The 17,209-nt window shown below is 34.5% G+C and overlaps 1 protein-coding gene across 2 annotated transcripts in view; it reads left to right on the forward strand.

Moving 5' to 3' along the window:
* The window catches only part of LRRK2 (leucine rich repeat kinase 2), a 139,254-nt gene that overhangs the window by 15,782 nt on the left and 106,263 nt on the right, over positions 1–17,209 (forward strand). For both annotated transcript variants that reach the window (XM_059935648.1, XM_059935647.1), the window contains exons 7-11: positions 80–211; positions 5,860–5,979; positions 6,469–6,608; positions 6,701–6,780; positions 8,121–8,227. In XM_059935648.1, coding sequence (XP_059791631.1) covers positions 80–211; positions 5,860–5,979; positions 6,469–6,608; positions 6,701–6,780; positions 8,121–8,227 — 579 coding nt within the window. The remainder of the gene's footprint in view (positions 1–79; positions 212–5,859; positions 5,980–6,468; positions 6,609–6,700; positions 6,781–8,120; positions 8,228–17,209) is intronic.

Genomic DNA, 17,209 nt, shown 5'->3' on the forward strand with positions numbered 1-17,209 from the left:
CTCTGTAAGGTATCTTTGTATGCATATTTCAAAGGGGAAATTATTACCTTATTGATAATTGTGATTTCTTTAAATTTAGGCAGTAATGTTGAAGTCCTCATGAGTGGCAATGTCAGGTGTTATAATATTGTGGTAGAAGCCATGATAGCATTCCCTATCAGTGAAAAAATTCAAGAAGTGAGTTGCTGCTTGCTCCATAGGCTTACATTAGGTAAGTTATAATTCTTGGTTAATTTATCGCAGTCTATATGATGTAAGTATATATAGCATACATATGTTTATGTTTATGGATAAGTAACATATTGACATACACTGGATGGAAATATTGTAAATTAGCAAACTGTTCTGCCATTCTTAGGTGGAATTTTAATAGGAGTGGCAAAAATAAAAGTGTGCAATATGAGAAGTCTTATCACTGTTATGCTATATTTAAAGTATTATTATGTAAATAGTTGATACATACAAAAGAATAAGCATAACATATAGAAAATGTGAAGCACAGTGCAAAAGAACTCCTCACCCAACTTAAGTATTAGTACATTACCAGTGCTGGTAAAGCTACTCTGGGGTCTGCCCTTCTTCCACTTTCTCTACAGAGGTTAACGCTCTCCAGAGTTTTGTGTTAATAAACCTTTTGCTTTCTAAATTAAATTTTACTACATTCATTTATCTCTGTAAACAAAATTGTTAACGTTTGCTTGTTTTTGCTTGATAAAAATGGCATCATGCTGAATGTTGTCTTCTGCAAGTTTTTAAAAACTATTTTGTTTATAAGACTCATGAATATTTTTGCATATAGTTGTATGTAGTATTCTATGATGTGAGTATACCACAATTTATTTATCCATTTTCCTATCCACGGACATTGGTTTATGTCTTGTTTTATGCTACTACCATCTGTTTTGCTATGAAAATGTAAAGGAAGGTGAATATCTTTTCAAATATTTCTTTGCTATTGGTGCTTCCTCTTTTTGTGGAGTACCTGATTTGCCTTTTTCTGTTTTCCATGGTATAGTCTGTCTTTTTAAAAATTGATTCTTAGTTCTGGCTAATAATGTTTTGGTGGTCAGTTATATGTATCGAAAATATTTTGTCTTGATTGGTGAGCTGTCTTTTTATCTTCTTTATGTGGCTTTTGTGGTATAGTTTAATTTCATGATTAGTTGCTTTGTGATTTACCCTTTTTAATGTATTTTAAGAAATCCTTCCTTTGCCTAAGATAATAAATGTATTCCACATTTTATCCAAAATCTTTCTAATTTAAGCATTAAAGTGTTAAAATCTGTTTGGAATTATTTTATACAGTAGGAATTCAATTACCCCACCCCCCATTTATAATATGGAGAGCACAATTTATTATATGGTTCATCCATTTCCCAGTAGTATCATATATTGAATATATGTATATAATATGTATGTATCATTTATAGGTTTATAATATGTAATATATGTATGTTTCTGTTTTTGCTGTTCTGTTGTGTTTGTTGATTTGATTTGTCGGGCTCCATATCAAACTGTTTAAATTATTATAGCTCTGTGAGTCCTGATATCTCAAAAGCTAATAGGTAAAGTCATTATATATTCTTATTTTTTGGTTACAGCTTGGCTTTTTTCATGGGCCTTTACAATGCCGAATACATTTTAGAATTAACTTGTCCAGTTCCTTGGAAAACTCTATTTGGATTTTGATTAAAATCATACAGAATATATGGATCAATTTAAGAACTGACAACTTTACATTATAATTTTTTCCATACAAGTCTTGCACATCTTATTAGTTATTTCTAGGTACCCTATTTTTGTTATTATAAACGGTGTCTTTTTTAAAATTGTATTTTTGAACTGTGTATGTGTAAAGAAATGCAAATGATTTTTTGCATATTGATCTTATCTAAACTCTTATTAATTCTACAAATTTATTTATAAATGCTCTTAGGTTTTCTGTGTAGCAGTTATTTAATTTGATTTCCTTGTCTTCTTGCATGGCCCACAATTACTAGTACAGTGTTGAATAGAAGCAGTGATAGTAGGCATCCTTGTCTTTTTCTTGATTTTAAAGGGAATGCTTTATATTCTCCCATCCAGAATAATGCTTATTATATGGGTTTTTGTTGTTGTTATTGCTGTTGTTAATCTTGTTTGTTTTGTGACAAGTAGCTTTTATCAAGTTAAGAAGTTTCCTTCTGATTCTTGTTTGCTTTTATTTTTTTATTATTATTATTTTTTTAAATTTTATTTATTTATTTGGTTGTGCCGGGTCTTAGTTGTTGCATGTGGGCTCCTTAGTTGTGGCATGCAAACTCTTAGTTGCAGCATGCATGTGGGATCTAGTTCCCTGGCCAGGGATCGAACCCAGGCCCCCTGCATTGGGAGCACAGAGTCTTAGCCACTGCGCCACCAGGGAAGTCCCTGCTTTTATTTTAATATGTGGGCCTTTTAAAAAGAATTATGAGTATTGAATTTTATCAAATATTTAAAAAAATTTTAAGATCATTTGTTTTCCTCTTATCTTGATAATATGGAGAATTAGAATTGCATATACAGGTTTTCTAATAGTAAGCCACTTTGTACTCCTGTGATTAATTCAACTTGGTCATTTTATTAGATTTTTTATATATTTATAAAAAAACTCTAAAATATAAAAAATATAAAAAATTTATATATTTATTTTCAGATCTGCCAGGTAACTTTTGACTGACTCTTATTCACTCTTCCCTTTCCCTTTCTCTTTTCTTTTATTCTAATTTTATTTCTTTAATCATTAATACATAGCTATCTTGTGTTCTGTATCTGATAATTCCAATATATGAAGTTCTTGAGAGTTTAAACCTCCTGCTCCTGTGCTGACTGCTTGTCTGTCATGGAGTCTTGTTTTCCTGTATGTTTGTGAGTTTTTCTTTGATTGAGTTTAATCTCTGAGAATCCTGAGGACCTAAACATCTCATCCAGAGATGTTTGCCAGGAGCCAGGGCACAGGACTGACCTGGGGCCACTTTAGAATCTTTTTAAGATTCAAACTTGAAGTGGGAGACTCTGGTTGAGCTACCCTCCTTTGGAGAGACTACAAGGCTAGTCTGATCAAGGCTGGTTGATCACAGTGACTCATACTTTCCCACATGGCTACTCTGGCTTGTCCATTTGCTTTCAGCTCACAGTTCTTGTTTCAGCTCCTTGTTGAGCCTCCCCCAACTCCCTCAATACACACCTTGGAGATTTCCTTGATGTTTTTGTGAGGACAACAACGCATTAAAAAGTAAATGGTTGGTGAATAGTAAGGTAGGATCCTTAACTGTTGGAAATTGGTTCCGACAACCTTTTCTAAAAAGGATCACCAGAAATGTTTTGTGCAAAATCAGGATTATTATAATAGACATTTGACTTTTCATCACTATAACTTTGGGAAAAAAATCATTATTCATTTGAAAAAACTCATTTTTATGTTTTTATTGTAGCAACTTATATTTTCATTTACAGAAATATGGCCATATCCCCTGTATAGTTCAGAATTTGTATAATTCTGCAATTGATTTTAGCCTTAGGAATATTACTAGGTAGTTTCAGTTAAAATGGAATTTTTATAAATTGAATTCTAATTTGCATGCACAACTTCAGTTTGTTTCTTTTCTTGATAAGCATTTATTGAATGCTTATCATATGACCAAAACTGTGGAGATATGAAAATAATGTCTTATTTGCACATTTCTTTCATATTTTCTAAAGTAGTTTCATATATAATATATAATTTTTTGATCCTTGAAACAATCCTGGGAGATGTGATATTTTTATTATCTCTGTATTTACAGATGAGGACCTATTTTAGCAAGTCTATGTGTCTTATCCAAGATCATGTAGTCAGTAAGTGGTAAAGTCAGGCTAAGAATCCAGATTTCTGCATTCCTAAGCAAAACAAAGCATTTCTTCTAAAATGTTGTAACCATTTACTAGTTTATTTCTTTTATCAGGTGAGAATTTTACTCATATTTTCATGAAGAAGCACACAGTTGTACAAGCTAGCTGATATCTGGGAAAGTTTTAAAGTAATTCAAAAGTTGATTCTTAAATCTAGCTAATAGAGTAACACACTAATATAGAATTCTCTATTTCATGTTCTGCGACTTACCACTCAAGTTAAAACTTGCACGACATACTAAGAATGTGAGTTTACCTTAATCCCTTAAATGAGCCAGACGAAGAAGTGGTTTTATTGTCATGATGAGGAAATGGTACTTGATTTTCAAATAGGTCTACAGTAGCACATTAAGGGTGGTTGACATTATACTGTTGAAATTAAATAAACCATATAAACTATCATATCATTTATAAGTTTTATATTGTTCTGTGACATTTTTTGAAAGTAAAAAGTCATCAAATTGATCTTTTTTTTGGCCGCATCTCAAGGCTTGTGGGATCTTAGTTCCCTGAACAGGGATTAAACCCAGGCCCTTGGCAGTGACAGTGCAGAGTCTTAACCACTGGACCACCAGCGAATTTCCTCAAATTGATCTTTAGTTAAAGGTGCTTTCTTAGTGACTAGAGAATTTATTGTCCCTGTTATTGTTTCAAAGAAGCTGAATAAAACTTTTCACTTCTTCCTCATAATTAAAATAAAAACCCAAAGTCAGTAAATAAATACTAAGCATTTTGTCAAATTATGAAATTCAGTTATGGGGTTAATGCATTTAAAGGCCTTATATAATTTACTATGTATTTTCACATAAATATAAATGAAAATAAGATAAGGCCAGTCTCACTGATGTTTACTCAGAGTCACACAGTTTTCAGTGGTAGAGCAACTGTTGGCAGTGGCATGGGAATAATACTAGGGAAAAGGAGGTGAGACAGCCCAAGTTTAGATAAGCTGGTAAAAGTGGAAAAGAACCTTTTTTGAAATGACCCTCCAAGACGAGAGACCACTAAGGGCTGGGGAGTATGTCAGCTTAATGGGTGAATGCGGAAGAGGCATGAACATAAAAAGATGTTGATAAAGAAGAGCTACGCCTAGTTAATCTGCCTTTTCATTTTGAAGCCTTGATTAATATTTAGTGTGGACTTTAGTCTTTTCATGGTATAGAATCTTTTCCAATTCTGGCTGTGTGTCTCAGGGATCATCTAATTACACATATAGCTAACTAGGAGTTTCATTCTTACTCCTAGAAGGAAACTTGGTGACTGTTAGTAAGTTACAGATAAGCTAAGTGGAAGGAGGCACATATTTTTGGACTGTCATTTACAATTTTTTTCCTTATAAGGATTTAGATTTCTATATGATTATGAGAAGAATGAGTATAAAAATGTAAGGGATGTCTTCCTGGGTTGGGTTAGAGGTAGTAAAATATTCTCATATTTTTCTTCTAAGATTATCATAGACAAGATCAGGTAATGATAAGTGTGCCAATGGGTTTTCTGAGCACTATTCTTTAAGTGACAGAAGGCTGTTTCAGCAAAAGCATTTAATGACAAGGGAGGTTTTTTCCCCCCATCTTTTAGAAGGCAGGAAAATTAAGCTATTTTGTACACTGAATATTGTAGTGTCATGAATGACAGATACCTCATTGTTTTAATATGATGATGACATGAGAGGGAGTCAACGAACACAAGTTAATATAACTCAAACATTTAATTTTTTTTTGCCCAGTCAGTTCCGTTGTCTAAGCAAGATAATTGAATGAGTGCATAAAATAAATTTTCAATACTTTATGCAATCCTCTTAAGCTATTTTAATTAAAGTAAATATATGTTTTAATGTCATTAAGAATAGTCATCACTACTCAAATTTGTTGATTTAAATACTGTTATGTGATTAAAGGTAATTTAAGTTCCATGGATGAGAATTCCACTAATATCTCACTTAACTTTTAGGTAATTTTTTTAATATCCTGGTATTAAACGAGGTGCATGAGTTTGTGGTGAAAGCTGTGCAGCAGTATTCAGAGAATGCAGCATTACAGATCGCAGCACTCAGCTGTTTAGCTCTCCTCAGTAAGTAACTTTACTAACAAGGAAATTCATACAGGTGCATTTGATCTTGAATATTAACATTATAACAAGATAACATTATAACAAGAAAGTCATATGTAGAGAAGGAACCCTTAAATGCCTTTTCTGTCTTAATGTAACTCATTTTCCAATAGACGATACTTTCAAGGGGACTAACAGCTGTGGTAAGTACATCCTTCCCAGTTCAGATATCAGTAAATACATCCTTGATTTAGCTTTATTATTAGCAGTTAACTTCCTTAATTAATCTTCCTCTAGCCTATTAGTTTTGTTTGGTACCCTCTTGCTCATTTGGTAATTTATCTAGATGGGATAGCAGTATGATGAAGTGTGTAATATATTAAAAAGGTCTTTTAATTAACCAGGGCCACTACTAAAGAATACCTCACTCTGTTGATAATGTTTCAATATGCGGACTTAGAGTTGGTCATTCAAACTGTAAGTAAGTTACATGTTTACATTTTTTCCAAGCTGAGACCATTTTCTTAAATCAAGACTTAGAGGAAAAGAATGAGAATCAGGAGAATGATGATGAAGAAGAAGATAAATTGTTTTGGCTGGAAGCCTGCTACAAAGCATTAACGTGGCATAGAAAGAACAAGCATGTGCAGGTTGGACTCTTTCATAAATTTTATAGTCGTTCAAAATGGTTTGTTCAATAATTTATTTTTTGACAGGTTTCTTTTTTCCTTCCCTAATCCAGGAGGCTGCATGTTGGGCCCTGAATAATCTCCTTATGTACCAAAACAGTTTACATGAGAAGATTGGAGATGAAGATGGCCAGTCAGTAGTTTTGATTCTATATGATAGAAAATTTCAGTCATATTTTTAATCAATCCACATGAAATACCATAACTGAAATTTTTATTGTTTGAAATATTTTTGATGTAGGCATTTATGTTTTAAGTGTTGCCACAAAATACTTGTGGATATATATTTTGATCCCATTGCCTTGGATAGTTAGTAAAAGGTGGTTTGTTTGAGAGTTATTACTGAGAGATTTAGAATCAAGAGTCATTCAGTAAATTATGAATCATCAAGAAAGAACCTTTCAATTTTCTGGCTAATCATTTAAAATGCCATATTAATTAATCTCAAGTGATAGAAATTGCAGAGCAATCTGTGACCTTTTCTGTTGTGGTTACTAGCCAGCAGGTTGTCAATATCAGGAATTAGATGTGGTTAGAAGCTTCCTATAGTGATTCCCCACTTGGTGTAGCAGTGTTGACCTGTCTTCTCTTGAGAGGGTTATTTGTAGCTGTCAGCTCTTGAGGATGCTTTCTATGGGAGCACCATTTAAACCTCATAAGACCAGTCATCTCTCCCACAGATACACGAGTTCTGAGTATATCAGATTTGTTTCATGTCCGTGAGCAACTGCTTAGATTTTTACTGTTGGCTCTGCATATCCTCTGGATTTTAAATTTTGAATGACTTACCTTGGAAATTTAAATATAATATTCTGCATCTCAAATCCTGACAGCCTGTCAGCAGAGTGATCTACTGCCAATCAGAAGGGAATTAATGACACAGATGCTATTTATTTAAACATCTATTTTGAATGGAAACAGTAAATTTCGAAAAATATATGTTAAACCAGCCTTCTAATCTGCTTTGAGCAATCTTTTAAAGAAATTAGGATAAGGTTGGTTCATGTTGCAGTTTATAAATTTCAGGTCATAGACACTAATTCCTCAAAATCCATAGGAGATCATTAAAATAAATACATCATTAAAACATATTTATGCTCTACATTAAAAAATTCACTTTGCTTCATTATGACTTTTAATTTTTCATTTCTTGCTTACATCATCTTCTTTTGCTCACTTAATCTTTTTACTCTTAGCACCTCTTTATATATCTGCTGAGTCTTTTATTTTCTCCGTCTACTGCTTATCTACTTTGAAGAAACAGAAATACTACTTTATTAGTAGTTCATGGATTTGAATATAATTTTTAAATATAAAACTGTTTAACTGTAATTCACTCCTATGAGTAGAGGTGGCATAAAATATTGTTTATCTGCCCTTATTTGTTGTTAGAGAGATTAGATAACAGTAAGTGAATATTTGAGCTAATTTTTAAAGAGATTACTATTAATATTGTGGTTGAATTTGTGAAAGGTTCCCAGCTCACAGGGAAGTGATGCTCTCGATGCTGATGCATTCTTCATCAAAAGAAGTCTTCCAGGCATCTGCAAATGCATTGTCGACTCTGTTAGAACAAAATGGTAAGAGATACACCATATTTTTTAATAAAAAGAAACACATTTTGTGGTATTTTTTAAATTATAAAAGCAATATATTGTAAAAACTTCAAATATGTAAATATATACATCTGATATATTGATATATAGGTAAAAGGATAAAGAAGAAAATAACATTTTGATGTTCTTCTTCTGGACTTCTATGTATGTACTTACAGATGACATATACAATATACTTTATATTTTTTGGAGAAATGGGATCATATTATAATCTTTTATAAACAAATTTTACAGTTCTTTTTTTATGTTGATAAATGTAAATTCTCACATTATTGTTTTTAATGGTTGTGTAGTTTCCCAATGCATGCCTGTTTCCTATTTTATAGTCCAGTTTCTTGTTGATGGACTTTTAGCTTGTGTCCAGTGGTATTTTTTTTGGATATCTATAATAATCGCCAAATGGTCACTTCTTTCCCCCAGTTTTCTTTATACACTCTATTTTATATATAGTAGTGTGTATATTTTAATCCTGAACTCCCAATTTATCCCTTCCCCTCCTTTGATAACCGTAAGTTTGTTTTCTGTGTCTGTGAATCTATTTCTTTTTTGTAAATAAGTTCATTTGTATAATATTTTTTAGATTCCTTATGTATAAGTGATACCATATGATGTTTGTCTTTCTTCATTTGTATCATTTTTTTAGATTCCTCATATAAGTGATATCATATGATATTTATCTTTCTCTGTCTGGCTTACTTCACTTAGTATGAGCATATATCTTTTCGAATTAGCATTTTTGTTTTCTTTGGATAGATATCCAGGAGTGGAATTGTTGGATCATATGGTAGTTCTATTTTTAATTTTTTGAGGTATCTCCATACTGTTTTCCATAGTGCCTGCACCAGTTTGCATTTCTACCAACAGTTCATGAGGGTTCGCTTCTCTGCACATCCTCGCCAACATTTGTTATTTGTGGTCTTTTTGATGATAGCCATTCTGATAGTTGTGAGGTGATAAATCATTATGGTTTTGATTTGCATTTCCCTGTTGATTAGTAATGTTGAGCATCTTTTCATGTGTGTGTTGGCCATCCCTAAGTCTTCTTTGAAAAATGTTTATTAGGGTCATCTGCCCATATTTTAGTCTTGTTATTTGTTTTTCTGATGTTGGGTTGTATAAGTTCTTTGTATATTTTGAATATGAACCCCTTATTAGATATATCATTTGCAAATATCTTCTCCCATTCAGTAGGTGGCCATTTCATTTTGTCGATAGTTTTCTTTACTGGGCAAAAGCTTTTTAGTTTGATGTAGTCCCATTTGTTCATTTTTACTTTTGATTCCCTTGCCTGAGGAGAGAGATCGAAAAAAATATTGCTAAGATAATTGTCAAAGAGCATACTGCTTATGTTTTCTTTTAGGAGTTTTATGGTTTCAGGTCTTCCATTTAATTCTTTAATCTATTTTGAGTTTATTTTTGTATATCCTGTGAAAAGGAGGTCCAGCTTGATTCTTTTGTATGTAGCTGTCCAGTTTTCCTAACACCATTTATGGAAGAGGCTGCGTTTACTCCATTGTATATTCCTGCATCCTTTGTTGGAGAGTAAATGAACATATAAGTGTGGGTACATTTCTGGGCTCTCTAGTCTGTTCCATTGGGCTATGTGTTTGTTTGTTTGTTTGTTTTGCCAGTATCATACTGTTTTGATACTATTAGTTTGAAATCAGGGAGTGTGATGCCTCCAGTTTTGTTCTTCTTTTTAAGATTGTTTTGGATATTTGGTGTATTTTGTGTTTCCATAAAAATCTTAGAATGGTTTGTTCTAGTTCTGTGAAAAATGCCATTGGTATTTTGATAGGAATTGCTTTGAATCTGTAGATTGCCTGGGGTAGTTTGGTCATTTTAACAGTATTAATTCTTCCAATCCATGAGCACAGAATAACTTTTCATTTGTTTGTGTCATCTTCATTTTTTTTCATTAATGTCTATAGTTTTCTGAGTATAAGTCTTTTACATCCGTAGTTAGATTTATTTCCGATGCAATTGTATATGGGATTGTTTTCTTAATTTCCCTTTCTGATAGTTCATTCTCATTGTGTGTATAGGAACACAATGTATTTCTGTATTTTAATTTTGTATCTGCAACTTTACTAAGTTCATTTATTAGTTCTAATATTTTTTTGGTGGCATCTTTAGGATTTTCTTTATATATATCATGTCATCTGCAAACAGTGACAGTTTTACGCCTTCCTCTCCAATTTGGATTCCCTATATTTCTTTGTCTTGTATGGCTAGGACTTCAAATACTATATTGAATAAAAATGACAAAAGTGGGCATCCTTGTCTTGTTCCTGATCTTAGAGAAAATGCTTCAGCTTTTCCCCATTGAGTATGATATTGGCTGTAGGTTTTTCATATAAGGCTGTTATTATGTTGAGGTATGTTCCCTCTAATCTCACTTTGTTCAGAGTTTTTATCATAAATTGATATTAAATTTTGTCAAAAGCTTTTTCTGCATCTGTTGAGGTCATCATATGCTGTTTTTTTTCTTCAGTTTGTTAATGTGGTGTATCACATTGACTGATTTGTGAATATTGAGCCATCTTTGCATCCCTCAGATAAACCGTGGTGTATGATTCCTTTAATGTACTGTTGAATTCAGTTTGCTAATATTTTGTTGAGGATTTCTGCATTTATGTTCATCAGTTATACTGGCCTGTAATTTTCTTTTGTGGTATCTTTGGTTTTTGTATCAGGGTGGTGCTGGCCTTGTAGAACAGGTTCAGAAGCATTCTTTCCCTTCAATTTTTTAGAATAGTTTGAGAAGTAGGGGCATTTACTCTTCTTTAAGTGTTTGGTAGAATTCATCTCTGAAGCTGTCTGGTCCTGGACTTTTGTTTGTTGGGAGATGGTTTTTTTTGTTTATTTGGTTTTTTTACTGATTCAATTTCATTACTGGTAATCAGTCTGTTTGTATTTTCTATTTCTTCCTGGTTCAGTTTTGGGAGATTGTACATTTCTAGGAATTTGTCCTTTTCTTCTAGGTTTTCCTTTTATAGCCATATAATTGTAGTAATCTCTTATGATTCTTTATATTTCTTTGGTTTCGATTGTAACTTCTTTTTTATTTATGATTTTATTGATTTGGGCCAGGTCCTCTCTCTCTGTCTCTTTTTTTTTTCTTGATGAGTCTGGCTAACGGTTTATCAGTTTTGTTTATCTTTTCAGAGAACCAGCTCTAAGTTTTATTGATCTTCTCTATTGATTTTTTAGTCTCTGTTTCATTTATTTCTTCTCTGATCTTTATGATTTCTTTCCTTCTACTAATTTTGGGTTTTGCTTGTTCTTCTTTTTGTGATCCTTTAGATATAAGGTTAGGTTGTTTATTTGAGATTTTTCTTGTTTCATGAAGTATGCTTGTATTGCTATATAATTCCCTTTTAGAACTACTTCTGCTTGCATCCCATAGAATTTGGGTTCTTTTCTTTGTGTTTTCATTTATTTCCAGGTATTTTTTAAATTTCTGCTTTGATTTCTTCAGTGACCCATTGGTTGTTTAGTACATATTGTTTAGCCTGCACATATTTGTGTTTTTTTGCAGTTTTTTTCTTCAAGTTGATTTCTAGTCCCATAGCATTACGGTAGGAAAAGATGCTTGATATGATTTCAGTCTTTTTAAATTTATTGAGACTTGTTTTGTGGCCTAGCCTTTGATCTGTCCTGGAAAATGTTCCATGTGCACTTGAAAGAAATATGTATTTTGCTGCTTTTGGATAGAAAGTGATACACACACACACACACACACACACACACATATCTATTAAGTCCATCAGATTCATTGTGTCTTTTAAGGCCAGTGTTTTCATATTGATTTTCTGTCTGAATGATCTGTCCATTGATGTAAATTGAGTGTTAAAGTTCCCTAGTATTATTGTGTTGCTGTCAATTTCTTTTTGTATGTTTGTTAATATTTGCTTTATGTATTCAGGTGTTCCTATGTTGCGTGCATATGTATTTATAATTGTTATATCTTCTTGCTGGATTGATCCCTTTATCACTAGGTAATGTCCTTCCTTGTCATTTGTTACAGTCTTTGTTTAAAGTCTATTTTGTCTGATATAAGTATTGCTACTCCAGCTTTCTTTTCTTTTCCATTTGCATGGAATACCTGTTTTCATCCCCTCACTTTCAGTCTGTTTGTGTCTTTAGATCTGAAGTGAGTCTCTTGTAGGTAGCATATAGGTAGATTTTGTTTTATTATCCGTTCAGGTACTCTATGTCTTTTGGTTGGAACATTTAGTCCCTTTACATTTAAAGTAATTATTTATGGTGTGTGCTTATTGCTGTTTGTTTATGGGTGCTTTTTTTTGTAGTTCTTTTTTGTTCCTTTTTTTTGTTCCCTTCTCTTATGATTTGATGACTATCCTTTAGCGTTATGTTTGGATTATTTTCTTTTTTTTCAGTATGTATCTATTATAGATTTTTGGTTCGTGGTTAATGTGAGGGGTGTGTGTGTGTGTGTGTGTGTGTGTGTGTGTATATATAAAATTATTTTAAGTTGATCTCTTAACTTTTTATTTCTCATTTATTGATCAACTATGGATTTATTTTGTTATTATGAGTATATATTCCTATATATATATTATAGATATATATACGGACACACACATACGCACATATAAAACATTAATCTGTTGTATTTTTCTTTTTTCCAATGTTACTTTCTTGAGAAGATGATCTCTTAACTTTGAAAGCATTTTAACATCCCTACATTTTTACTACTCTCTCCACATTCAGTGTTTTTTATATAATATTTTGCATCTTTTTGTTTTATGTATCCCTTACCTACTTACTGTGGACATAGATGATTTTACTACTTTTGTCTTTTAACCTTCCTACTAGTTTTATGAGTGGTTGATCTACTACCTTTACTTTATTTGCCTTTACCAATGAGATTTTTACTTTCATAAATTTTATTTTTCTAGTTGTGATCTTTTTTCCACCAGAGACATCTCTTTAACATTTCTTGTACAGCATAGTGGTGCTGAACTCTTAGCTTTTGCTAGTCTGTAAAACTCTATCTCTCCTTCAAATGAATGATAGCCTTGCTGGGTAGAGTATTTTTTCCTTTTATCATTTTGAATATATCCTGCTACTCCCTTCTGTTCTGCAGAATTTAAGCTGACAGTCTTATGGGAGTTCCTTTGTATATAACTAATTGCTTCTCTTTTGCTTTAATATTCTCTCCTTATCTTCAATTTTTTCCATTTTAATTACAATATGTATTTTTATGGACCTCAATCTGTTGATCTTGTTTGGGGCTCTCCATGCTTTCTGGACCTGGATATCTATTCCTTTCCCAGTTTAGGGAAGTATTCAGCTATTGTCACTTCAAATAATTTCTCTGCCATTTTCTCTCTCTCTTCTCCTTCTGGGGTCTCTATATGAGAATGTTAGTATGCTTGATGTTGTCTCAGAGTTCTCTTAAATTGAACTCATATTTTACAGTTTTCTTTTTCCTTTTTTTCTTTTTTTGTTCAGCTCGTGTTATTTTTCACTACACTGTTTTCCAGTTCACTGATCTATTCCTCTGTATCATCTAATCTACTGTTGAATCCTTGTATTGTAATTTTCATTTCAATTTTTGTATTCTTCATCTCTTTAATTCTTCTTTATATTTTCTAACTCTTTGTTAAACTCACTGTGCTTATCCTTTCTTCTTCTGAGTTTGTTGAGCATCTTTATGATCATTACCTTGAATGCTTTATCTGGTAGATTGCGTATCTCCACTTGGCTTAATTCTTCTGAGATTTTATCTTGTTCCTTCATTTGGAACATATTCCTTTGTTGCCTCATTTTGCCTAATTTTTTGTTTTTATTTGTATGTTTAGGTGGGTTGATTATGTTTCCTGATTTTGGAGAAGTGTACTTACATAGGAACATATTATTAGATCTAGCAGCACCCTCCCCTCTGGTTAACAGCTATATCTTCTAGGGGTGCCCCCTGTGTGGTCTGAGTGGGCTCTTCTGTTGTGGTGAGTCCAACTACTATGGGTGCTCAGGTAGGTGGGGCCAGTTTCTGGCTGGTTGGCCTCCTGGACCTCCTATGCAGAGGCTGCAGCTCCCTGGTGGCCAAGGCTGGGTCATGGCATGGCTGACTGCACAGTCTGGGGATTTCTGGGACTGGTTCTAGCCCACTGGTGGGTGGGGCTGGGTCCTGGCAGGCTGACTTCAGGCCTGGGAGGTCTTGGGGCAGTTGACTGCAGAGCTTAGGGTTTTGGAGCTGGTGCCGACCTGCTGGTTGGCAGTGCCAGGTCCCTGGGTGGCTGGCTGTGTGCCTGAGAGTCCCGTGGCAGCTGACTATGGGCCTGAGGGGTTCCCAGGACTAGTGCCAACCTGCTGATAGGTGCAGCTGAATCCTAGTGCTAATTGGCTAGATGGAGAACTCCAAAATGGTACTTGCCAGCACCAATGTTCTCGTGGTAGAATATGCTACCCAAAATGGCTGTCAGCAGCATCTTTGTGCCCAGGGGGAGTCCCAGTTACCTTCTGCCGCTCTGGGAGACTCTCCAAGATGAGCAAGTGGGTCTGACCCAGGCTCTTTTCAATTTACTGTGTGCTGGGTCTCCAAGTGTGTGAGACTTCGCATGCACACTTTAAGGGTGGAATCTCTGTTCCTACAGCCCTCTTGCTCTCTCACTATAGAAGCCGCACTGGCTTTCAAAGCCAGATGTTCTGGGGGCTCATCTTCCCAGTGCAGTACCCCCAGGCTGGAGAGACCAATGCGGGGCTTGGACCCCTTGCTCCATGAGGAGAACCTCTGCAATTGTGATTATCCTCCTGTTTTTTGGTCCCTTATCCGGCAGTGTGGGTCTTGACTATATCACATTCTACACCCCTCCTGTCATCTCATTGTGGTTCTTCTTTTATGTCTTTAGTTGTGGAATATCTTTTCTGCTAGTCTTCAGATCATTCTCATAGATAGTTGTTCTGTAAATAGTTGTAATTTTGGTATGCCCATGGGAGGAGGTGAGTTCAGGGTCTTCCCTGGGAAGAATCTTGATCTCTGCAATTTTGATCAATCCCTGGGCTGATTCTTATTATGGTGTCTCAGGATTAGTTACATTTGGAGTTAACCTTGGTTTCTTTGTTCAGAATCAGTTCTCTGCTCTTTCTGCTTTCTTACTTCTTTGTTCTTGGTCACTTGCCATGTTAACTTTCCTCAGATCCCTTTGTATAGTCCTTGGAGTTCTGCCTTATGAGAGTATTAAGAACTTAAGTAGCTTGTTCACCAATCTCCATGGGCAACTTGTCATTGAAACACACTTGGGAACATTGCATGTGTAGGACTGGGTATAGTTTTCTAGAAAAAATGACTGGATTCATGGCCAGAAAAACTGGGTTTTGTGATGGTGGTAACCAGGTGAAGGTTCAAGCATCTTGTGTAACATTTTCTTCATTTAATTAATTAGTTAATCAAATTAATATTTATTGAAACTTAGGCACTTGAGATACAGCAGATAAATAGAAATCCCAGGCTCATGAAGCTTACACTCTAGTGGGGAAGATAAATAAAAAGGCTAATTGGCATATATGATATGTGAGGTAACTAAGAAAAAAATACGAAGCAAAGAAGGAGTATAGGGGCTTCCCTGGTGGCGCAGTGGTTGAGAATCTACCTGCTAATGCAGGGGACACGGGTTCGAGCCCTGGTCTGGGAAGATCCCACATGCCGCGGAGCAACTAGGCCTGTGAGCCACAACTACTGAGCCTGCGCGTCCGGAGCCTGTGCTCTGCAACAAGAGAGGCCGCGATAGTGAGAGGCCCGTGAACCGCGATGAAGAGTGGCCCCTGCTTGCCACAACTAGAGAAAGCCCTCACACAGAAACGAAGACCCAACACAGCCAAAAATAAATAAATTAATTAATTAAAAAAAAAAATTTCCCCCATATCTTTAAAAAAAAAAAAAAAGAAAAAAGAAGGAGTATACATATTAGGGTTCAGAGGTGATGAAATTGTGACTAGGCAGTGAGGAAAGAAGGTGACTATTGAAGTGAAGGCCTGGAGGGAGTTTTGCATATTGTTGTTTTTTTTTTAAAATTTTTATTTATTTATTTACTTATTTATTTATTTATGGCTGTGTTGGGTCTTCGTTTCTGTACGAGGGCTTTCTCTAGTTGTGGCAAGCGGGGGCACTCTTCATCGCGGTGCGCGGGCCTCTCACTATCGCGGCCTCTCCTGTTGCGGAGCACAGGCTCCAGACGCGCAGGCTCAGTAGTTGTGGCACACGGGCTTAGTTGCTCCACGGCTTGTGGGATCTTCCCAGACCAGGGCTTGAACCCGTGTCCCCTGCATTGGCAGGCAGACTCTCAACCACTGCGCCACCAGGGAAGCCCCGCATATTGTTATTGGTCTTGTAAAGCAGATAATTTATTGCTAAAATGGAGTGGGAGAAGTCATGAGTATTGTGTAGATAGCTGGTAAATGAGATAAGGTGTGTAAAGTGTTCTATAAACTCTAAAGTGACTCCATGCCGTAATTTTTTCTCCAACGTGTACTGTACGATGGAATTTCTATTCTTAATTTTCAAGTCTCAAATTGAGTTAATGTCCAAGACAGTGATCATTATAGTGTGGTCTCTGGACCAGCAACATCATTTGGGAACTTGTTTAAAATGTAATTTCTAGGGTGCCATATAGACCCAATGAATCATAAACTCTGTAGGTGGAACCCAGCAATCTGTTTTAACAAGTCACCCAGGGGATTCTCATGTACTCTGAAGTGTGCGAACTGATGGTCTAGAATAAATTCTATAATTTAAAGTATTTCCTTGGCTGGAATTTAGCCATTTTAGGAGGGGCTATTAAAACTTCTGATTTGACCGAGCAAGATAACCAAATTCTTTTTTTAATGAATTAATTAAAATCATTAAAAAATTTTTATTGGGCTAACATTAGTTTATAACATTATAAGTTTCATGTGTACAACATTATATTTCTACTTCTG

The sequence above is a fragment of the Balaenoptera ricei genome, chromosome 10, assembly GCF_028023285.1.
Source record: "Balaenoptera ricei isolate mBalRic1 chromosome 10, mBalRic1.hap2, whole genome shotgun sequence".
Classification (NCBI taxonomy): domain Eukaryota; kingdom Metazoa; phylum Chordata; class Mammalia; order Artiodactyla; family Balaenopteridae; genus Balaenoptera; species Balaenoptera ricei.